Source organism: Pelecanus crispus, chromosome 10, assembly GCF_030463565.1.
Source record: "Pelecanus crispus isolate bPelCri1 chromosome 10, bPelCri1.pri, whole genome shotgun sequence".
Taxonomy (NCBI): domain Eukaryota; kingdom Metazoa; phylum Chordata; class Aves; order Pelecaniformes; family Pelecanidae; genus Pelecanus; species Pelecanus crispus.
In genome coordinates, this window is record NC_134652.1 from 14,376,455 (window position 1) to 14,395,769 (window position 19,315).

General features: G+C 37.2%; 1 protein-coding gene across 1 annotated transcript in view; it reads left to right on the top strand.

Moving 5' to 3' along the window:
- Window positions 1-742: 742 nt before the first annotated feature.
- The window catches only part of CFAP43 (cilia and flagella associated protein 43), a 40,963-nt gene continuing 22,390 nt past the window's right edge, over window positions 743-19,315 (top strand). The window contains exons 1-10 of the mRNA XM_075717765.1: window positions 743-806; window positions 8,994-9,073; window positions 9,813-9,944; window positions 11,053-11,169; window positions 12,295-12,375; window positions 13,219-13,367; window positions 14,410-14,513; window positions 15,589-15,729; window positions 17,848-18,017; window positions 18,788-18,940. Coding sequence (XP_075573880.1) covers window positions 743-806; window positions 8,994-9,073; window positions 9,813-9,944; window positions 11,053-11,169; window positions 12,295-12,375; window positions 13,219-13,367; window positions 14,410-14,513; window positions 15,589-15,729; window positions 17,848-18,017; window positions 18,788-18,940 — 1,191 coding nt within the window. The remainder of the gene's footprint in view (window positions 807-8,993; window positions 9,074-9,812; window positions 9,945-11,052; window positions 11,170-12,294; window positions 12,376-13,218; window positions 13,368-14,409; window positions 14,514-15,588; window positions 15,730-17,847; window positions 18,018-18,787; window positions 18,941-19,315) is intronic.

Sequence of the window (19,315 nt, forward strand, 5' to 3'; positions counted from 1 at the left end):
AAGCACATTCCCAGGCTTGTGTCAGCTATACATAACAGCCCCACACAAATTCTGCCCTGTTTTGTGCTCGTTAGTTAATGCAGCCATAGCTTGTATGTCTGCATTCACAGCACAATTACTGTATTATGTAAGTAATTCATCCATAGATAATCACAGGCTGACTGTGGTTTATTTCCTAATTATAATACCTTCCAACTGCAAGCCTGCAAGCATTGTAATCATTATTTTACAGATTGGAAAAGCAAGGCTGAGGTCTGGGGTGCTGAAGAGTTACTTGTTTGGGCCCATTCAAGTAGTCACTGATGGAACTGATGGAAAAAAATCCATGTCTCTTGACTCCGTTGTTTTTTTCACAAAAGGAAGCACATGATAATGTTTCTAAAATGTCAGTTTTCAAAATTATTTTACTATTTAATCTTTTTGTAGCAGTAATAATTTTATGTGTGGCTAATTAACCACCTCCTTTTCATTCTCAAGGGGACCTAACTTGTTTGACAGCAGAAATTTTTTGTCAGTGACAAAGTACTTGTTTTCCAAACTCAATCTTGAATGTCAGTCATAATCGCATCCAGATCTTTGGCTTGAATGTTTTTGACTTGTTTAATGGATTTGATTTTCTTTTACTCTCCATAATGAAGGAACTGGCAAGAAAATATCCTCTTGTGCAGTGAGTCTCAGCCAGGGGTAACAGTGACCTCTCTAAGTTTTAACCCTATGAATTGGCAACAACTGTGTTTTGTTAATGAGAGCTCCATTACTATCTGGCATATTGAAAGGAATAATGATGAGCATCACCTTAAGCAAAAGTAAGTGGAACACCCTTCAGCTTGAGAGAAAAATATTTTAATAACTAAAACTAGCAACCTACATCTGTTTGCAAAGAATTTAATCCCATTTAGTTCACCTAGCAATTGCAATCAGTAATTGCGAAGTCACAACCAGTGTGATTCTGTATAGTCAATCAAGTGAATTGAATTAATGATTTCATTTTGTAGCACTCACATGTCCAGATTATGCACATCATGAAGCTAATACTAATCAGCTGCTTTGGCAGCCTCTTTCAAAAGTTGCATGACTGAGTTAAGGTAGTGCCTGGACTGCTTTCCTGCAAGTTGCTATGTTGGGCATTGCTTTTGTAGCTATGAAACCACCAAATTTGGATCAAGTTGCTTCCTAGTAAGCATAGTTAAACAATTATGTTGTCGTAATCACAATTGTACCAAAAGCAGTATCAGTTTTCTGTGTGATTTCCAGCTTGTGTGACCAATTTACAGGTCCAGAGGGGGTGGCTCTGTCAATGCAATTCACTGAGCACAGCAATCCTAGCATTTATGTATGCTAAAATGTTTTTTGAGGCTGGTATAAAAGTAGTATGTATCATTCAAGTTGGAGTCCTTGAAGTATAACACCTGTGCTGTTTCAGTGGCAGCTACTCTGCAATTCCCAAGTGCATTTAATCTCGTTAAGTATGAATATAACCAACATATTGCCACTGGCACAGTTATACTAGTGAAAGTATAGACAAGGCATTAATTTGCAATCTGAAAAGAATACTGAAGGGTTTTTTGCCTTTTGTCATTATAGAGTACATATGTGAAAATACATATATGCTCCTTTTTCCTCACTTTTCATTCCATTCAGTAGAGGTTAAACCTCCCCCGAGAACTGTTTATTTTACATAAATTTTTTCCAAGTCATAAATCAACATAGTTTGTAAACTATAGAATCCTCAGCTTCTGCATTGTAACAGCCACTCATACACTGATACCAGAGTGCAACATACAAATACTACTACTAATTTTTCATCACTGTTAAACTTGCTCCACATAAACATTCAGCATGAATCCTCACAGCATATGCAAGTTAGGTATGTGACTTTATTAATCCTGGTTAATAATGAAACAGTAACATCGTTCTTTATACAAGGCAACAAGAAAAGACACTGAGCTAGAACATGGCAATCCATTTCTGGCAGTTAGGAACATTTCTCTTTTGTAGTAGAATTACTATTACTTTTCAGTGAAATGGTGTGTGCCGTGTAGAATGATGATCTACAACAATCCTCCATTACTCTTGCAGAAGTAAAGCCCATTAACTGAGTTGGTTTCTCAAAGTTTTGAAAATGTGTTTCTCAGTTTTCTATCGGCATTTACTATTTGTAATATTTCTTCTCCTCAGACAGTGTCTCTTGCTTTTTCACAGCCCTGTGAAACTCCCTGGTGGAGAAGGGTCCGTGAGTCCTCATAAGGATTCGTTTTTCCCAGTTTCTCATTATGAAGATCCATACTATGGCCCTGATTTGCCAGTTTCAGCCATTGCTGGACTGGTAGGAGATGAAGCAGAAACATTCATGGTAGTTACTGATTTTTTTCCTTTTTACTATCCCAAGTCATTATGCTTTTTATGCAAATAGGTGCTAATAAATTAATAATTTTAATGTCTCTTACAGGTACAACCCAGTAAATAGATCTGTTGTCTCAACAATATTTTTGAGATCCGTTTTGACAAGAGACTTACAAGACATGCTGCTACTGCACAGTGCAGTACAATGTAGAGATTTCTGACACAGGTCCTAGCATAGTAACATATCTGTGCCGTGGAGGTACTAATCTGTATCCCAGAAGCAGTATAGGCATGTCAGCTTTTAACCACGCCCAAGCTAATATGACCTGCTCAAACCTTGAAAACCTACTCCCATGCTAAACTCATAGTAACCTTCAGGTATCCTTACTTCCCTTTGAGATTTTTCTTTTTGACTCTGAAAATGTCTGAAGCTATGGAAACATTGAAGGCGTTATTCCAGACAGCAACCCCTGCTTCTGAAATACATTCCCATACCACTGTCAGTGTTGGACCTGCCCATTTGTCTCACTTGTATTTGATCATTTACTTATTAGCCTCCCTTGAGATGCCTCTTTTGAGAGGCTTCAGAAGTGTTCTCATTTTGTTTGAAATTTACTTTCACCTGATTACCAATTAGAAGCATCTGCCCATGTGAAAACATTTAACTTGCAAACCTGGGATTCTCTTCTAAGATTAAGACCATCAATTTCTATTTGGTGGCTTGTGGTACATATGAGACACCAAAACTACCATGCATAAGATCATACTAGCATTATACTACATCTTTTCAATGGACAAAAGTGAGTTCTGTATTATTAGATTAGTATAACACAGGTTGCTGCCATAAACTTTTCTTATAAAGCAGAACAGAAAATAAAAATAGGCAATGATGCTTTCCTGACCTCATCCTCTTTTCATGGCTTCATGCATTCAGATTTGCAGAGGTTTTTAACTGTGTAACTGCTGATGCCCTTGGATTCCAGGACAATCAATAACTACAGACAAACATCCTGTACTGATGCTGATTACACAAGCTGCTTATATTTCAGATCACTTAGAATACTGAAACTGAAGATAATGTATGCTCATCAGGGGCATTGCCTTTTTCTTCTACCCTATTGCCTCTTATATTATGTGCAGATGATGAACTGCAAAAACCAGTTTGTTCTTTAGCCTGTAAAGTGAATTATGAGAGGTATTGGGGGAAAAAAACAACTGCCATATTAGGTTTGTGAGGCTTTGTCTGTCCTTGAATGGATGCTATTCCATTCAGGAATGGTAGGTTCTTATACTTGAACTTGCAGAACCATGTTGTAAAATTTTCGACAAGGAAAAGTTTATGCTTTCAATCATACTAGATACCACTATATGGTCTTTGCATTCCCAACTGCCTTCAGAAAAACCTAGATTTCTTTTTAACACCTTCAAGGTGATAATCTTCTCCTTATACATAGAAATATTTCTGGAGTAAGAGTGGATTGTTCTACTAGTCTTTGAGGAAGATGTCCTTTTCTTTCAAATTACATGGTAAATATTTTGATAGTTGTTTACTGTCCAAATTCCCTGAATGGGTGTATTTTGGTTGTGAATATTGACAAGGTAATGAACATCAGGTTTTTAGAAATTAAGTTTTTTTGCAGAAATACAAGCTGTTGTTGTTCCTTTTATTGTTGTGGTGGTATGTTGTTTCCTGTGTACTAAATTGTGAGGTGCTACACTCACAGTTCAGCACCAGGAGGCACTGAATCAGTTTCTGGCATGTTTTCACCTTGCTCCAGACTATGATAGCCGAGTAATTTTTTGCAGGACTTGTGCCTTACAGCGCTAATTCTCCCCTCCACGCATGCCTGTGCACATATGCTCCATCTCTAACCTAGCAGAAAAACTGAGTCACTACTAGACCTTGTAACCGCCCACACTGCAGGGAGGATCACACATATATGTCTTGTTATGTTAAGCACCCCCTTCCAGCACCCCAACATGGAACACACAGTTTTGGCAAAGCAATTCCTACACAGGTTGATCAGAATATACTTGATGGAGAAGATACTTCTTTGAAATATTGTTTTATCAAGATCCTTATGTTGAAAAGTGTCTATTGCAGCAACTTTGAGAGAGATTGAAATGTTTGAACTTGCTGAGTTCCTCAGATATCAAGATAACTTAGGACTACAGTTGCTGTAAAGGACAAGCTGTCCAAAATAGAGGTGCTATAACTGCCATTCTTCACTGTCTTTATAAATTGACAGGCTGCTGCAGCAGGTGTATCAATGGTTACTGTCACTGATGATTTGTATACCATTACAAATGTTCATGAACAGTTATCTGACTCTGGTGTAAAATCTGTGCCTCAACGTTTGTAAATACCTTGGAGTTATTTTCCTCTCTACTATCATCAATGCTTTTTAATTAGTAAGAGACAGCCTGTTTCTCCTGTGGTGGTTAATGAGGTGTGTTCAGTTGAATGCAGTGGGAATAGTGTCATGGCCTGATGAAGCTCTCCCTGTCTCTGCAGAATTTGATAGAAGGATTTTTGTTCTTTATCACTAAATCCGAGTCAGTTGAGATCAATGTTTCTCATGTTGATGTAAGTATCCAAAGTGGAGAATCATTTATTTAGACTGTTTTTTAAAGGAGTTGTCCTCAACCTGTAGTCCATGATCCTTTGAGACTGTAGCCCACTCCTAAGGAATGTGTGAGAGGCGAGTAAGAAGAGCGAGCCCATTGCCAGTGCACTTGTTTGCTTCTTTGAAATGTGTTAGGGTTCCATACTCTAGAACAAGATGCTGAGGCTGGGTATGTACCAAAGTGTAACCACAACGGGGCAGCAGAGTGAAAGGAACTGAAATATCCTGCCGCTTTCAATCCTTTCCTTTCTTGCATTAGATTGATTTAGTTTTGTTTCAATATTTCTTACATATGGGACCTGAGTTTTCGAAATATGGTTTACCATGACAAGACCACTTGACTCCACTTCGTCTCCAGTACCAATTTTATTCCATTGCCTTTTTATAAAACTTTTCATTACAAGGATCCATCATGGATTTCTTTTCTCTGAAGAGGTGCTACTCAAAAGGGAGAGAAGTTCAAAAAAAGATGGCATTATTATTATTATGCACCACTGTACAAATGCACAGTTCAAGAAGCAACCTGGTTTGGGATTTACATAATCTCATCCTAGGATTAGCATATTTTATCTAGTTTACCTGTAAAGACAGTCATGACAGCAGGTACAAAGGAACATTACAGAAGTTATCTTTACACAGAAAGCTTCTGATTCACAGTAGTTCAATTACAACCTTCCCAAAGATTTGTGATGTTCAAGCCTCATAAAATCAGTGACAATGCCTGTATGAAATGTTTCTCTGGGTGATGTGAAGCCCCAATTTTTATAGATTTATTACTGTTAGTCCTATTTGATTTATAAAGTAAATATTAATATACTTTATTTCTGTAACATTTTCCCCTGAGAAATTAAAAATGCTTTGTAAGAGAGTAAGTTACTTACCTAGAATCATATAGGAAGTCCTTTGCATATTTTACTAATGAAATCTAGGTACTTACGAATCTCTGTGCTATGTTTTCATCAAAAGTCCATCCATATTTCCTCTTTTTATACAACCTTTAGTGAGACAGCAGGTGTTTTATAGAATCATAGACTCTTCTTTTTTTTCATCCATCATATTGTCTAGTGTTCCTCACCACTTTGGCTCACATGAATAGTTCTTTGAATCTTCTCTTTTAAATGTTCTCCCAAGGTTTTCTTGTGTTTTGTGCCCCTCTCCCCCTCCACAAATTCTCTTCAATCTGGTTCTTTCTGTCATGGTATTTATATTACCCCTATTACCATTGTATCTGAACAGGTCACTATCTTTAATAATATTTGGTGGAGAAGTTCTGTTCTTCCTGTTTTATGGATGATGGATTTATGAGATTTATTTTAGCTAAATGAAATTCAAGGCACTTGGGAAGTCTGTGGTAGGGATATTTCTAGAACTAATTTGCAGATGTCACAAAAGTTGACAGAGCTGTTTTACAGAGCGATTTGGATTATATGATAAGATTGACTATTCAAACAAAATGTGTTTTAGTACTGCCAAGTATGCAAGACCACATGTGCAGGTTATGTCTACAAAGTGGAAGACTTCTGAAAAGCAGTCTGAAAAGCATTTGTCAGGGTGAGGTCATGGTGCGTAACCATTTCAATTTCGGCTTCCAGTGCTATTCTGACATTAAAAAAAAAAAAAGATCTAGGGGTTCAATGTGTTGAATTTTATCATAATTTTATCATTTAAAAACTGGGAGATGACCTGGTTATGGTAGGTCAATATCTTTGCTAGGGTAGGGAAGATACTGGAGGGATTCCCAAGCTAGAGGACAAAACTGTAACAGATGCAAGTGCTGGAGAATAAATCCAGATAAATTAAAATTTAAAAATATATAATTTTTCAGTGAAAATATAATTCATCATTTAAACAAGTTTCTTCAGAGGGAGGCAAGTTCTCCACCACTATCTCTAGACATAGACCTTTCTTGGAAAACGTTGTTTCTCAAGTTACTAGCCTCAGTGAAGGGATGACTGAATAAAATAAGGCTGATGTTATACAATTGGTCAGACTCTATGAGGTAATGATCTTTTTTTTTTTACCTTAAAATGTATGTAACTGCTTGTACAGATGTTTGTCAATTGTTGATTGAACTTCTTTATTTTTGTGCTGAAGCCTAGAAATTGTATTAAGCCTTCAGTGCATCCTACTGCCCACTGCTGGGCTGCCACCTCAGAAATTTACATAGGCTGTAAAGAAGGACATATTTTGGCAATTGAGGCTGAGACATGCAGTGTTTCTGTTCTTCAACAAAAACCTCTACCTGGTAAGAAATAGCTGTGTTATGTGACTGGAATATAACTGACTTTTATTGCAATATTGACATATAAACAAGGTTGACATTATAAATTGTTTTCTTTTGTGCAGAATACATGCGTAAAATATCAGACGTGGTGTCATATGTTCGTAGAGAAGTACAGAAAAAGAAAGGTATTTCCATGTTCAAATCAAGCTAATAGATTTTTTAAGCAGCATCAGTGATGTCTGGGAGTAATAATATGTGAGTACAGCTGGAAGCCACTGGTTAGAAAAACTCAGCTCACACTGGCCTCTGTAAGACACATTGATGGCAATCTTTTATATGTTTACATGACAAATGATTAATAGCTTTTGTGCTAATAGACAGCCAAATGAATAGCCTCAGGAGAAACAGTGGCAGTGAAAAAATTTCTGTTCATTCTAATTTAAATTGGAATAAGTGATGCTAAAATAGGTTCCCTACTGCTTAGTTTTAGTAACTTTTTTTAGAACTGCAATGACTTGTAATTTAGTTGAGTTAGGATTTAGGGGGTTGTTTCAAACACTTTGTTTTGGGCTCCACAGTGCAAAAAAGATACTCACATAATGGACAAAGTTCAGCAAAGGGCCACAAAGATTATTGAAGAGTCTAAGTACAGGGCATACAAAAATGGGCAAGGAGAACCGTGTTGGTTCAGCCTGGAGAAAAGGAAATGGGGGATTTTACTATTGCTTCAGCTACCTAATGAAAGGTTACACAGGACACAGTTTGCATCAATGGAAATTCTGGGTAGATATTAGGAAAAAAAATACTTTCACAGTGAAGGTATTGAGACACTGGGACAAGTTGCTCAGAGAAGCTATGGAATTTCCATTCTTGGGTGTATTCAGACCTCAGCTGAATATGACTCTGGACAACATGATCTAACTTTGAAGTTGGTTCTGAGTTTGAAGTTGGCTTTGTGCTGATCAGGAGGTTGGATCAGAGGACATTGAGGTGCTGGAGCGTGTTCAGAGACGGGCAACAAGGCTGGTGAAGGGTCTGGAGAACAAGTCTTATGAGGAGCGGCTGAGGGAACTGGGGTTGTTTAGTCTGGAGAAGAGGAGGCTGAGGGGAGACCTTATCGCTCTCTACAACTACCTGAAAGGAGGTTGTAGTGAGGTGGGTGTTGGTCTCTTCTCCCAAGTAGCTAGCGATAGGACGAGAGGAAATGGGCTCAAGCTGCGCCAGGGGAGGTTTAGGCTGGAAATTAGGAAAAATTTCTTTACGGAAAGGGTGGTCAAGCATTGGAACAGGCTGCCCAGAGAGGTGGTGGAGTCACCATCCCTGGAAGTGTTCAAAAAACGGGTAGATGTGGCACTTCGGGATATGGTTTAGTCTAGTCTACCCTTGATTGGTTTAGGTGGGCTTGGTAGTGTAGGTTAATGGTTGGACTGGATGATCTTAAAGGTCTTTTCCAACCTAGACAATTCTATGATTCTATGATTCTATGACTTCTAGGGTCCCTTCCAACCTCAATGACTATGATTCTGTTATTGACAAACTTTGATGTGGCTATTTAGCAGCCTTTACAAAATCAAATGATTTCTCAAATTAATTTCTAGTTCATCAGACCACACAGTAGTGCTGTCACTTCAAATTGTGTATACCATCCTTCTCCTTCATTACCACAGCAAAAAGTCAAAAAAATATATAGCCCATGGAGCCTTTTTACACACAGATAGTAAATCATCCCAGATTTGAAGTTGAGAGACATTGTTGCAATAAATTAAATTTGATATTTTATGTTGGTTTTGTGCTCTCAGGTGGCAAACCAAAGGATCTGCAAAAACCAGTTTTATTTGCCATGGCATTTTGTAACGAGGGACTGTATGCAGCTGGAAGTGTAAGGCATCCTCTATGCTTTTAACTTACTCTTATTGTGTGAAAATCAAAGAACATTCAAATGGAGTATATTTGCAGAGTTCACTGCAAAGACAGGAGTTAGAAAAAAAAGTGGAGGGCTCCAGAACTATAAAGGTCCTCTCTGGTGTTGTATGTATTTTCTTTGTTAAGACTTGAGACAAGAAATCAGAAGGGAGCAGGGTAGGAAGAGATTCCATTTTTTTAGTCAAAGAAGCAACAGAAGAGGACAATCCTATTTTTAACAAAAGACAAAGAGTATTCTAGAAGAACAGAAAAGAAGGATGGACAAAAATAGGAAAGGAGAGAAAATGGCCAAGAGAACTGCCAAATTGTTTTGTGCAAGATCTAACTCAATATTTAACCCAAACTGACAATGCCATTGTACATTACTGCTTAAGAGTGGGACAAATTCTTATACTGTCTCAAAAAAACCAAATATGAAATCTTAAGTATTAACTGACGGGAGAGTCTGTTGTTATCAAACGTGGACTGTTACTAGGGCTTGTATTAAAGAACACCTTTATTTTTCGATAGATTTATTATCCAGGGTAAGAGTCATCTGGATTTAAGCATAATAAAGGAGAATGAGACCATTAGTGATGGGATACAGTTAAACACTGTTACTGTAGAGATTTTCAGAAGTTCTTGTAGTTCAGTTTGCCAGAGTGGGCTAGGATAAATGACCTAGAACTGATGTGGATTTGTACTTTTCTACACAGGAGGGCATTTTATTCTTTTATCACATCAAAGATCTGCAGTATGAGATGAAAATCTGCACTGATATCTTGCAACCCATATCCAGCCTCATGTTCTCTCCTGATTACACTGTACTTCTGCTTGTCACTGACCAGGTATAGCATTTGAGAAAATAGCATTACATAATGGGATGTTCCTGTGATTCTGTATGTGTATGCTGATACTGCTAGTATGAAATGTCTGTAATGTAATCATACAAGTCAACAAATTATATCAGAGGTGAACTTAGTCCATCCTGTGTTTTTCATGAAAGATTGGAAAGACTTTTAATGAAGCACAGACAATTATCGCCTACAGATGGTGGGTTATAAAGTACCTAATGCTGAGATTTCCCAACAGAAATATTTGTGTGTGTACAGTGGAGTACATGCTCAGGGTTTCTAGTGTGTCCAGGTCATGTGGGTCCTACTGAGCATGAGCTTGATGTGTGCCTGCACAGTAAGAAAAGTGTAGCTTGTGTACATCAGACCTACTGTGGCTATGCAGTAGAGTTGTTCTGTACATGTACATGAATTTGTCTGGCAAGCCAGTCCAAGATCCTTCTTTGACCAGCCTGATGTCCACAAATCATACACAAGGGTCCCAAATCCTCAAATTCCACCTGTTTTTCCCAGACCTTTAATCACTTAAATTGGCATTTTTAAAGCTCTTCAAATGTTTTTGTAGTCTCTCTGTGTGTGTGTGTCAGGAGTTCCTGGGTTCAGGACAGCAGTGCAATGGTAACTGGTCACACTCTCTCTCTGATTTCATTTGTAAAATGAGTAGAGAAGTACTAAAAACTTTGTCAATATTAGTTATGAATTGTTTCTAAGAGGCTTTGAGATCTTTAGATAAAAACATCTCTTAAGATTTATGATTTGTGTTTTATGTTGGTTTAGAATATTTATTGATTCCTGGAGTAACATGAAATAGGGTGGTTTTGAATTATTTTATTAAAGCAATTTTGAGAAACAAAACTTCTTGAAAATCTGACTAGCTGGATCACTCTCAAATGAATTAACCTGGTCTTCAGCTAGTGTAAATTAATATAATCCACTAAATTCAGCTGAATTCTACTGGGCACTTTTTACCTCAGTTTAGAGTCAAGTATAAAACCTTGAAGAGTGAAGCTCAGAAAGATGGGTATTTTTTGTTGAAGTCTCTGAAAGCTTTTAATGAAAAGTTTCATAACCCAGTGATGGATTATTTCTCTTTATTTGTCAGGGGACAGTCTATATTTACAAACCTGCCCACAGTGGAGAAGCTGTCAAATTCTTGGACAGATGCAGCAGTTGTTTTCTGGCAGCTGATTTCCTTACTCCAGGGAACAAGTACTGTGTGGTAAGAAATGGTATTCTTTCTTATATATAAGAGTGGCTCTTTTCAGGTAACCAGTATGTTGCTAAGGCACAAAATCAAAAGCCTTGCAGAGATTGGGACTGTTCTGATATTTGTTATAGTTGTGTAGCTTCTCATTAAGGAAGTAAATGGCGTTAATTCAGGTATGGCTTGTAAAAGGGTCAGAACTTGCCCTAGAATGCAGGGAGGATAATTCACAGGCTGCTAAAATGTCATATTGGTTCTGCTGTTGATTTGTGTGACTCACTAGAGTTCAGGAACATAGCTGAGCAAAAGGTGGATTCAATTCAGAGAACAGATGTTGGAACAACAAATTCCGACTGATCTTTTCAGCCTCCAGCACAAATTGGAACAGCCTGAGAGATGCCTCTGTCCTGGGTCCAGGGACAAAGAAGGCCTTACTCATGAATCTGTCCATTCTGAGAAATTCCTTGGTTTCCTCCTATGTCTTTGATTCCTACAAGACATGTATTTTAGCCAGCAAGTCTGATTCATCTCCAGACCATGAATTCTTCAAGTAGTGAGCCTAGGACCCCTGGGGTCTTAATCAATTAGGTTTGCTGGATCTGTTTGTTTGTCGTTAGCATGGGAATGATAAATTTTACCTGACTGTGAGTGAGTAATGTGAGGGTTGATTGATCTCTAGCCATACTTTACTCTGGAATTATAAAATTGCCTGGATACAAGGAGAACTCAAGCACCATTACAATATGCGTAATTTTTTCATGTGAGAAAACAAGACCTCTCCTTAAGCCCTTTCCTATGCAAAGAAAATTATAAGCAGGTTTTTCTATTGCTGGCTGAATGGTGGGAGTGCTAATATTGATCAAACTTGCATTTTTTGCCCTAGATTTTCTCATTCTGCTTAAAGACCATTCCTGTAGTTGCAGCAATTCACAAAAATTATTAAACATTTTCCTTAGGTAGGTGTACCTGGCAGCAACTGGACTTAAAGGAAAACCAAGATAATTCCAAGCAAAACTAGTAACCCTTGATCTGCTATGCTCAGACATTAGTTGAATTTATATTCTATAGGAGATCAGTAGTCAATTCCAGACTATTTGGTTATTCCACCCACTTTTGACGATGTTTTTCTCTGTTCAACAGTCTGTAACAATTTCAGGTGAAGTACAAGTTTGGTTCCTGGAAGATGGAACTTGCCTCAGCAAACTAAACCTTGATATTGAGGTACATGTAACCAGCAGCTTATAGTGGCTTATATAGTGACTGATACTTAAAATTTTCTTTAATATTTTTCAATTCATACCATAATAGTCCACAGATTTGGATCAAACAGTGTTGAGAAAAGCTCAGTAGTGTCTTCGAACAACCCATGAAAGAGATTTTAAAAAGTTTATCTTTCAGCATGTTTCCTTGAACTAATCATGTATTTAACTTGGCCATGTATTTAACTCGGCAGAGGAAACATTTCAACCTAATGTCCTAGTGACATGTCTTTAAGCATATGTTTGTAAATAATCTAAATTTTTATGATATTACTTTACTAAATTTTTATTTTTAATGACTGTCAGAACTGAAAGGAAAAGTTTCAAGTGTATAAAAACTAAATGCCTTGACTGATCTGAAAAACAGGTTTTAGGAACTGAGTTGATAAAAGTATTTCAAACTGTTTATGCTTTGTCCTGATTTAAGATGCATTCAAACCCTGAAATCTGATATACAGTAAGAAAAAGAATCCCTTCCTATAACAGCTGTACAAACAACAGTGCACTCACTGTTTTATTTAGGTGGAACTTCTTTCACTTAAAATCTAGATAGTGGATATAATGTTTTTTTCTGAGGAGCGCAGAATTAGCTTTTGATATGTACATACAGAGCATAGGTAAAAATGCCTATGGTTTCTCTAAAGTCCTTTCTTTGTTAAAAAAAAAAAGTTTTTTAGACAAACCACTTGGGGTCTCTTCTCCAAATTTTAGGGACTTTTAAATAGTAAAAGAAATTGCATACTGACATATAGCATAATATATAAAAAGATATGGAACTGTTAAGTATCTTTTACTTCTCAACTAGGCAACTGCTATGGCTTGCTGTCCCTCCTCCGACAGTGTTGCTGTAGGGACCAAAAGAGGTCAAATCTATTTCCTTGATGTTACCGAAGTTGAAGCTCCACGGGTTGTTCACAGAATTTTTCTTTCCACATTTCCAGTGCTGTCTTTGCAGTAAGTATGTAGTAACAAAGGCAGGAATATTGTCAATTTGTTGCTTGAGTAATGCTGTTAGTTGAACAAAAAAATTGAAGTTTTTATTCTAAAAACAACAAAGTAAAATATTTTAACAGCTTCAATTTTTTCCAACATATTCTGAATTGCTTGCAAGAGGAGGAGTAGTAGGATTTATATGAGAGAAATATAATAAACCTGTGTTTTAAGAAGGTTTAACTAAGCACTGAAGATATGACATAAGATCCTTTCTGACAGATCACCATATGCAGTAATTGTGCACAATTCCATGTATCTGAATTTAGAGGGTTATTTCTCACTGAATATAAATTTGAGGGTTTGTGAAGTTAAGTTTAAGCCTTTTGGCCATCCCTTCTTATCTGGTGGATTTTTATTACTGTTGTTAATTACTCCTTTGCTGACAGTTCCAGAATTTACCACTCCTCCTGTAATTGGCTCTAGTCATCTAAAAGGCTTTTTTTCAATTGGTTGGTTGGTTGGGATTTTTTTCCAATTATTGAAAGATCTGAGAGTATTTTACTTCCACTTTTTAAAAAATAGAATGGATTTTGAACAATTAAACTTCAACAAAAATCTGCCTGTTATTTGGAGACTCAGGTGTGATCTCTTCACAGTCACCTAAGATAAAACATTAAAAATAGATACAGAAAGCAACTTATTCAAAATCAAGTCAATATAAACAAAGACATGTCTATTCAAAATAATACAAAAATCTGTATAGTATTTTTGGTTTTAAAAAAAGTGCACATCAAAGAAAGATTTAATAAAGTTGTTAATGCAGACTGCTATGGAGTATCATTAGCTTTAGGTTGACCACCCACTCAATTAGAAATTGCACCCATAGCACTGGACTTTATATCAGGCCCTAACCCTGTAAACCTAGAAGCTGAAATTTGAGTTGCGTTTATGCCGTCAATTAAGTCAGCAGAGTTATGGGAGTGGAATTATTTGACCCTTTTTATTGACTGTATTGAACTGTTTCCTACTACTGTTTTCTACTTTCTACTTATATTTTACCTAGTTATGATCAGAGTGGCCAGTTCCTCATTGCTAGAGCTACAGAAGGACATATCTTTATTCTAGATGCACGGCCTTCAAAATTATTCCAAGTTCTTGGATATGTAGGTAATACATGTAACAACATTAATTACGTTGTGTTTTCACTATTTGCTGTGTTTTAAGTGTACTTGCTGGTCAAACTAAGCCACTGTCCTTCATTCTACTTATTTTTTAGGAGGACTAAATATATTATGCGCACGTATTTCCCAACCGTGTTTTGTTCTGGACAATCTTTTTTTTTTTTTTCTTTTTTTTCCTCTGTAATTTTAGTTAGCAAATGCAGCAATATTACTTTTCTTCCAGGGCACGTATAAGTCACAGGGAAGAGAATGGATTAGCTGACCAACTGATCACAACTCCAGCACAAAAGTAATAGTGCTGGCAAAGAAATTAAGACCTTTGTGGCTCGCCATATGAGAATTTAGACTAAAAAACTGTAGGTCATGATAGCTGGGTGCAATCTCCTGTTGCAAATATCTGCCCTAGGTATCTTTAACATGGGGACTGCTGGAATTGTCAGCTTTGCTGGTTGATACTGAAGAATAAAACATGATGGAATTTTATATCACAAAAAAATTGTCTGAAATTTGTAAATTTGTAAATTTGTTTACGCAGTCTCTCAATTCCAATAACATTATACTTACAGATCACACCAGTGCATATAAGTCTTCATAATTTTAAGTATAAAGGACATTATTTTATCATGTTCATTGGTTTGACAAATACAGAATTACATCTCCTTAGATAATTTTCAGAATTTGCCTGATCATGTTCGCATTGTCTGGCTGGCATCTTAGGGGAGGGCTTTTCTGTGTTTTATCTGGTGGTTATCAGCAGACAGCCTCAAAATTGCTACAATTCAAGCTGGATGTAATCTCAGATTTGAATGTATAATGTAAGAATAACACTCCGGCGCTTAGCATTCTCAGCACCCGATGCCTCAAGCTGAAGTTGTGTGCATGCAGCACTTTCTGAAACCAGGCTGTGGCTCGTCTGCCATTTTAATACAAGTTCAAAAATGTGTGGTTGAGCTGAGATGTACTCTGAACACGGATCTCGTTTTGTTTCACATGATGTCTTAGTAAAACCAAGTTACCATAATTCAGTAACAATTTGCACTGGTGTTCCCTACCTGCTTCAGTGTTGGCAGATGAAGTGCTGGATCTTTCTGTAGTTTCTGACTTCAAGAATGACTTAGTTGAAGTGGTTGTACTTCTTAATGAAGCAGAGGTCCAGCGAGCAAGACTGGAAATTTTTTGTCTATCTTCAGCACTCACAACAGGTAAGAATTGAATATAAACTATGTGATATTTTTCTAAGGCAAGAACATGTTATTACCATCCCTTAACACAAAATACTAACAATCTTAATCTCTTTCTTCATCTCATCCATACATTCTCCTGGGACACCATTTCTCATACAGCAGTCTGTAGACTTATAGTCAGCTGAATCATTCCAGCAGAAAGACTGTGATATTTTGTGGGAAAGCCAGGGAAGGAAGAAGTAATTCAGTTGCAGAATCACAAAGCCACCACTTAACTATTACTACTACTGGTGGTGGTGGTTGTTGTTGTTGTTATCATTACTACCGTGTGGGCAATGCCCAAAGCCAGCCGCAAAAAGGCGTTGTGCAGACTACCGTATCAGGTGTTCAAAGTGGAATCAATCCCACCAGCCTCTTCAAAGAATTATTATAGGTGTATAATAGCTCATTAGGAAAAGGTTACAGGTTGATATATCTCAAAAAATAATGATTCCCTGTCTTTGTTATAGCTTTTCTATATAGAAGCACCAAGGAAAAAGTCCACTCTATTTAAAAAATATTAACTTGTATCCCTATAAGGAATGTTACAGAGAAACATTCTATGAAAAAATTGGCCCTATGAGGAAAAGGGAAGAATTAAGGAGACTTAAGAATGGCATACCTCCATTCACCTTCCAGAAATCTGGCCCTGTGTATATGCAGTGTGCAATGTACATATTGGGGCATCACAGTTAGAATCTCTAGTCATAATCTGGAATTAAAATGAAGGGAACCTGTTAGTCTTCGACTAAATTGGGTAACCAACGCTAAATTCTCAAATACTGTTCATGATTTGTTTTATATAAGCCATCCTCAACTGTGAAACAACATAGTAATTTATGTCATTCAGGACACAACTACAATATTATAGCATTTTAGAAATACTATAAGCAAGAAAAAATAGACCTGAATGTCATGAGTGGTCACAAAACATTTAATGGTGTCTGATATTCTAGGAATATCTAAAACTGATATTCTAGGAATGCACTGATTTGGAGCACTTTCTGGAATCAGCTGGGAAACTAACTCAGTTGTCATGAAAGGGCTTAAATGCATTAACTTAGCTGAGGCACAGTGCAGGCTACTGTTGCACTTGGTGTCCTGTCCTGTCCTGTCCTGTCCTATCCTATCCTATCACACAGCCAGCGCAGGACAGGCTTGGTTGGCAGCAGCACCATGCACTTCCAGTTTTATATCTCTTCCACCTAAGAATTGCCAAATCAATATAGTTTGAGGTGTCAGTGATATCTTCTGTCTATCACATTACAGCAAAAGGCAGCTTGTGTTTGTTATTAACATCATTCTATTTTTATATAATTTTACGCACATTATATGCAAATGAATTACTAACAAAGCCTTTTGTGGAGAAAACTTCCATAGAACTGTTAGTAAGCCTAGTGTCAGATTTTCTAGTTATTTCCATATAATTTTTAGAAGACCTTAAAATTTACGAACTTTTTAAAAAGTAATTTTCAATGAAGTTAGTATTTTCTTTAAATATTCACTAATGTTGGGCTTCTTTTTGTGCCCAATTTTAGACATATAAAATGGGGCTTGAGTTTCAAAGTTGCTGAAGATCTACAGTTACTGCATTAGTCTTAATTTCAGATGTCTCTTTAAAGCTCAAATTACACAACTAAAAAGAATAAAATGCCCTTTTGAAGATGTGAACTTAAGTGTTTTAACCAATACAACCCAGGCTGTGTGTACTTCATGGCAGAGATGCCTAAACAAGTTCTAGATGAAAGCAATGTTGACATGAACCTCCATGCAAACTGATTAGCACTGCTTACGTAATACCTAAGAAAGAGGGTAAATTAGTGTATACAAATTGTCACATCACTGTGGTTAAACTCTTTCTAGTACTTCTTTAGAGCTAGTAGAGCGCTCTCTCTGCTTCACTGCAGTGTGCTACATCAGCACAACCCACAGGGTTAGTGTTAAAGCTGGGTATCTTAATTCCCAGTCTCCTCCTTGGAAACTCATGTCATGCTCACTCCTTGCTGAGACTGGTTTTCATAATTACTTGATAGGTGAAGCACCTGCATTAGTGGTAGTGATGCCTCTTCCTCCCTGTTTCTTTTTTCAATCGTTTAGATAATGATAAGTATGTTAATGAACAAGGAATGCTTAATGCTAGTGCCATTAAAAAGGAGCAGTATGATCTGGATCACCCTTTGAGCTCAGCAGTCAGATTGAAGGATAACATTGTGTATGGCTACTGTACCTGTGCACCTTTCATCTGTAAATACCATCTCTCAGAAGAGGTAATTCTCTGAAGCTGCTTTATTTTGGGTGGTGGTTAAATACCAGCGAACAAAGGTTGTAGATGAAGTGAATATAGCAGGATATTATCTTAAAGAAATCCTCTCTGCACTAAAAATGCCTACTCCATCCATAAACATCAACTTTCAGTATCCTATCACCTGCTCAGAAACCTGGCAAAAGCAATCTCCTTGTTCTATTACAGAGAAAGCCAAATATTGGTTCTTAAAAGTCATACAGCTTGCAGGCACTTCACATGTAGCTTCTGTATTGGAGCTGTGCTTTTGTGCAGTCTGCTGAGTAACCTGAATATCCAGTTACTGAAGGAACTGAGCCAATGTGATCCCATGACTCTAAGACACAACTGCAAACCCAGCCCAGCCCTGCCTCATAATGAAGTAGTGGGGGCTTCCGGAAGCCACTGGCATTGCCTGCTGATGAACTGGAGCACCCTGCAGCTCATAGGTCTCCCTCAGTTTAAGAGTCAGGTCAAGCAAGAAGGTGAATTTGAAAGGTGAGCATTCCTCCTTGACAAGTCCCATACTTTCTGAGCCAAGAAACTCCAGGCCCAAACATACTGAATACAGACCCCTTTGAAGAGATGAGAAGCAATCAGCAGCATAGCAATGGTGCTGCTTCCTGAGCTCAGTAATCCAACAATATTTTAAATTGCAATGCATGTGATAACCCACAAAGCTCTCATTAGTCTTCTCAAAATGGCATAGATATTTCCATCATCTGAACTGCTGCTAACATTTTGTTTGTTTGGCAGAATACATTGGAAGATCCATCAGTATTTTTATCAGAAAAGAGGACTCCTAGCAATCAGTTTGGATCAGGTTTCCTCTGTTTATCACCCAACAGCCGGTGGCTGGCATCAGCAGCAAAGGATGGTGTTTTGTTCATCTATCATACTTTTACTATGGTAGGTAGGCATCCAGACACAGGCTGTGTTTGGTTTACATGAGAAAGAGGTGTGAAAGCTACTTTCTTTCACTGTAAGCTTTTCTTCACTTGAATATAAGGTGTTCCAGAAAAATTTATGTTGCACATGAACTGACATAGCATTATACAGTACAATTGTTTTTATAATTAATGTGTATACAATCATATAAACTACTTACTTTCTTCTCCAGGAAATCTTAGGGTAGATAATTTTACTACTCTTCTTTATCTCCTGCAAAATCAATATACTACAAACTTGCCCCATCTGTAGTCAAAAATTTTAAACTCATAAATCCTAGTCTTTTATGTACTTTGTATTGACATTTTGGATTGACTTTTATCTAAAAATAAAGAA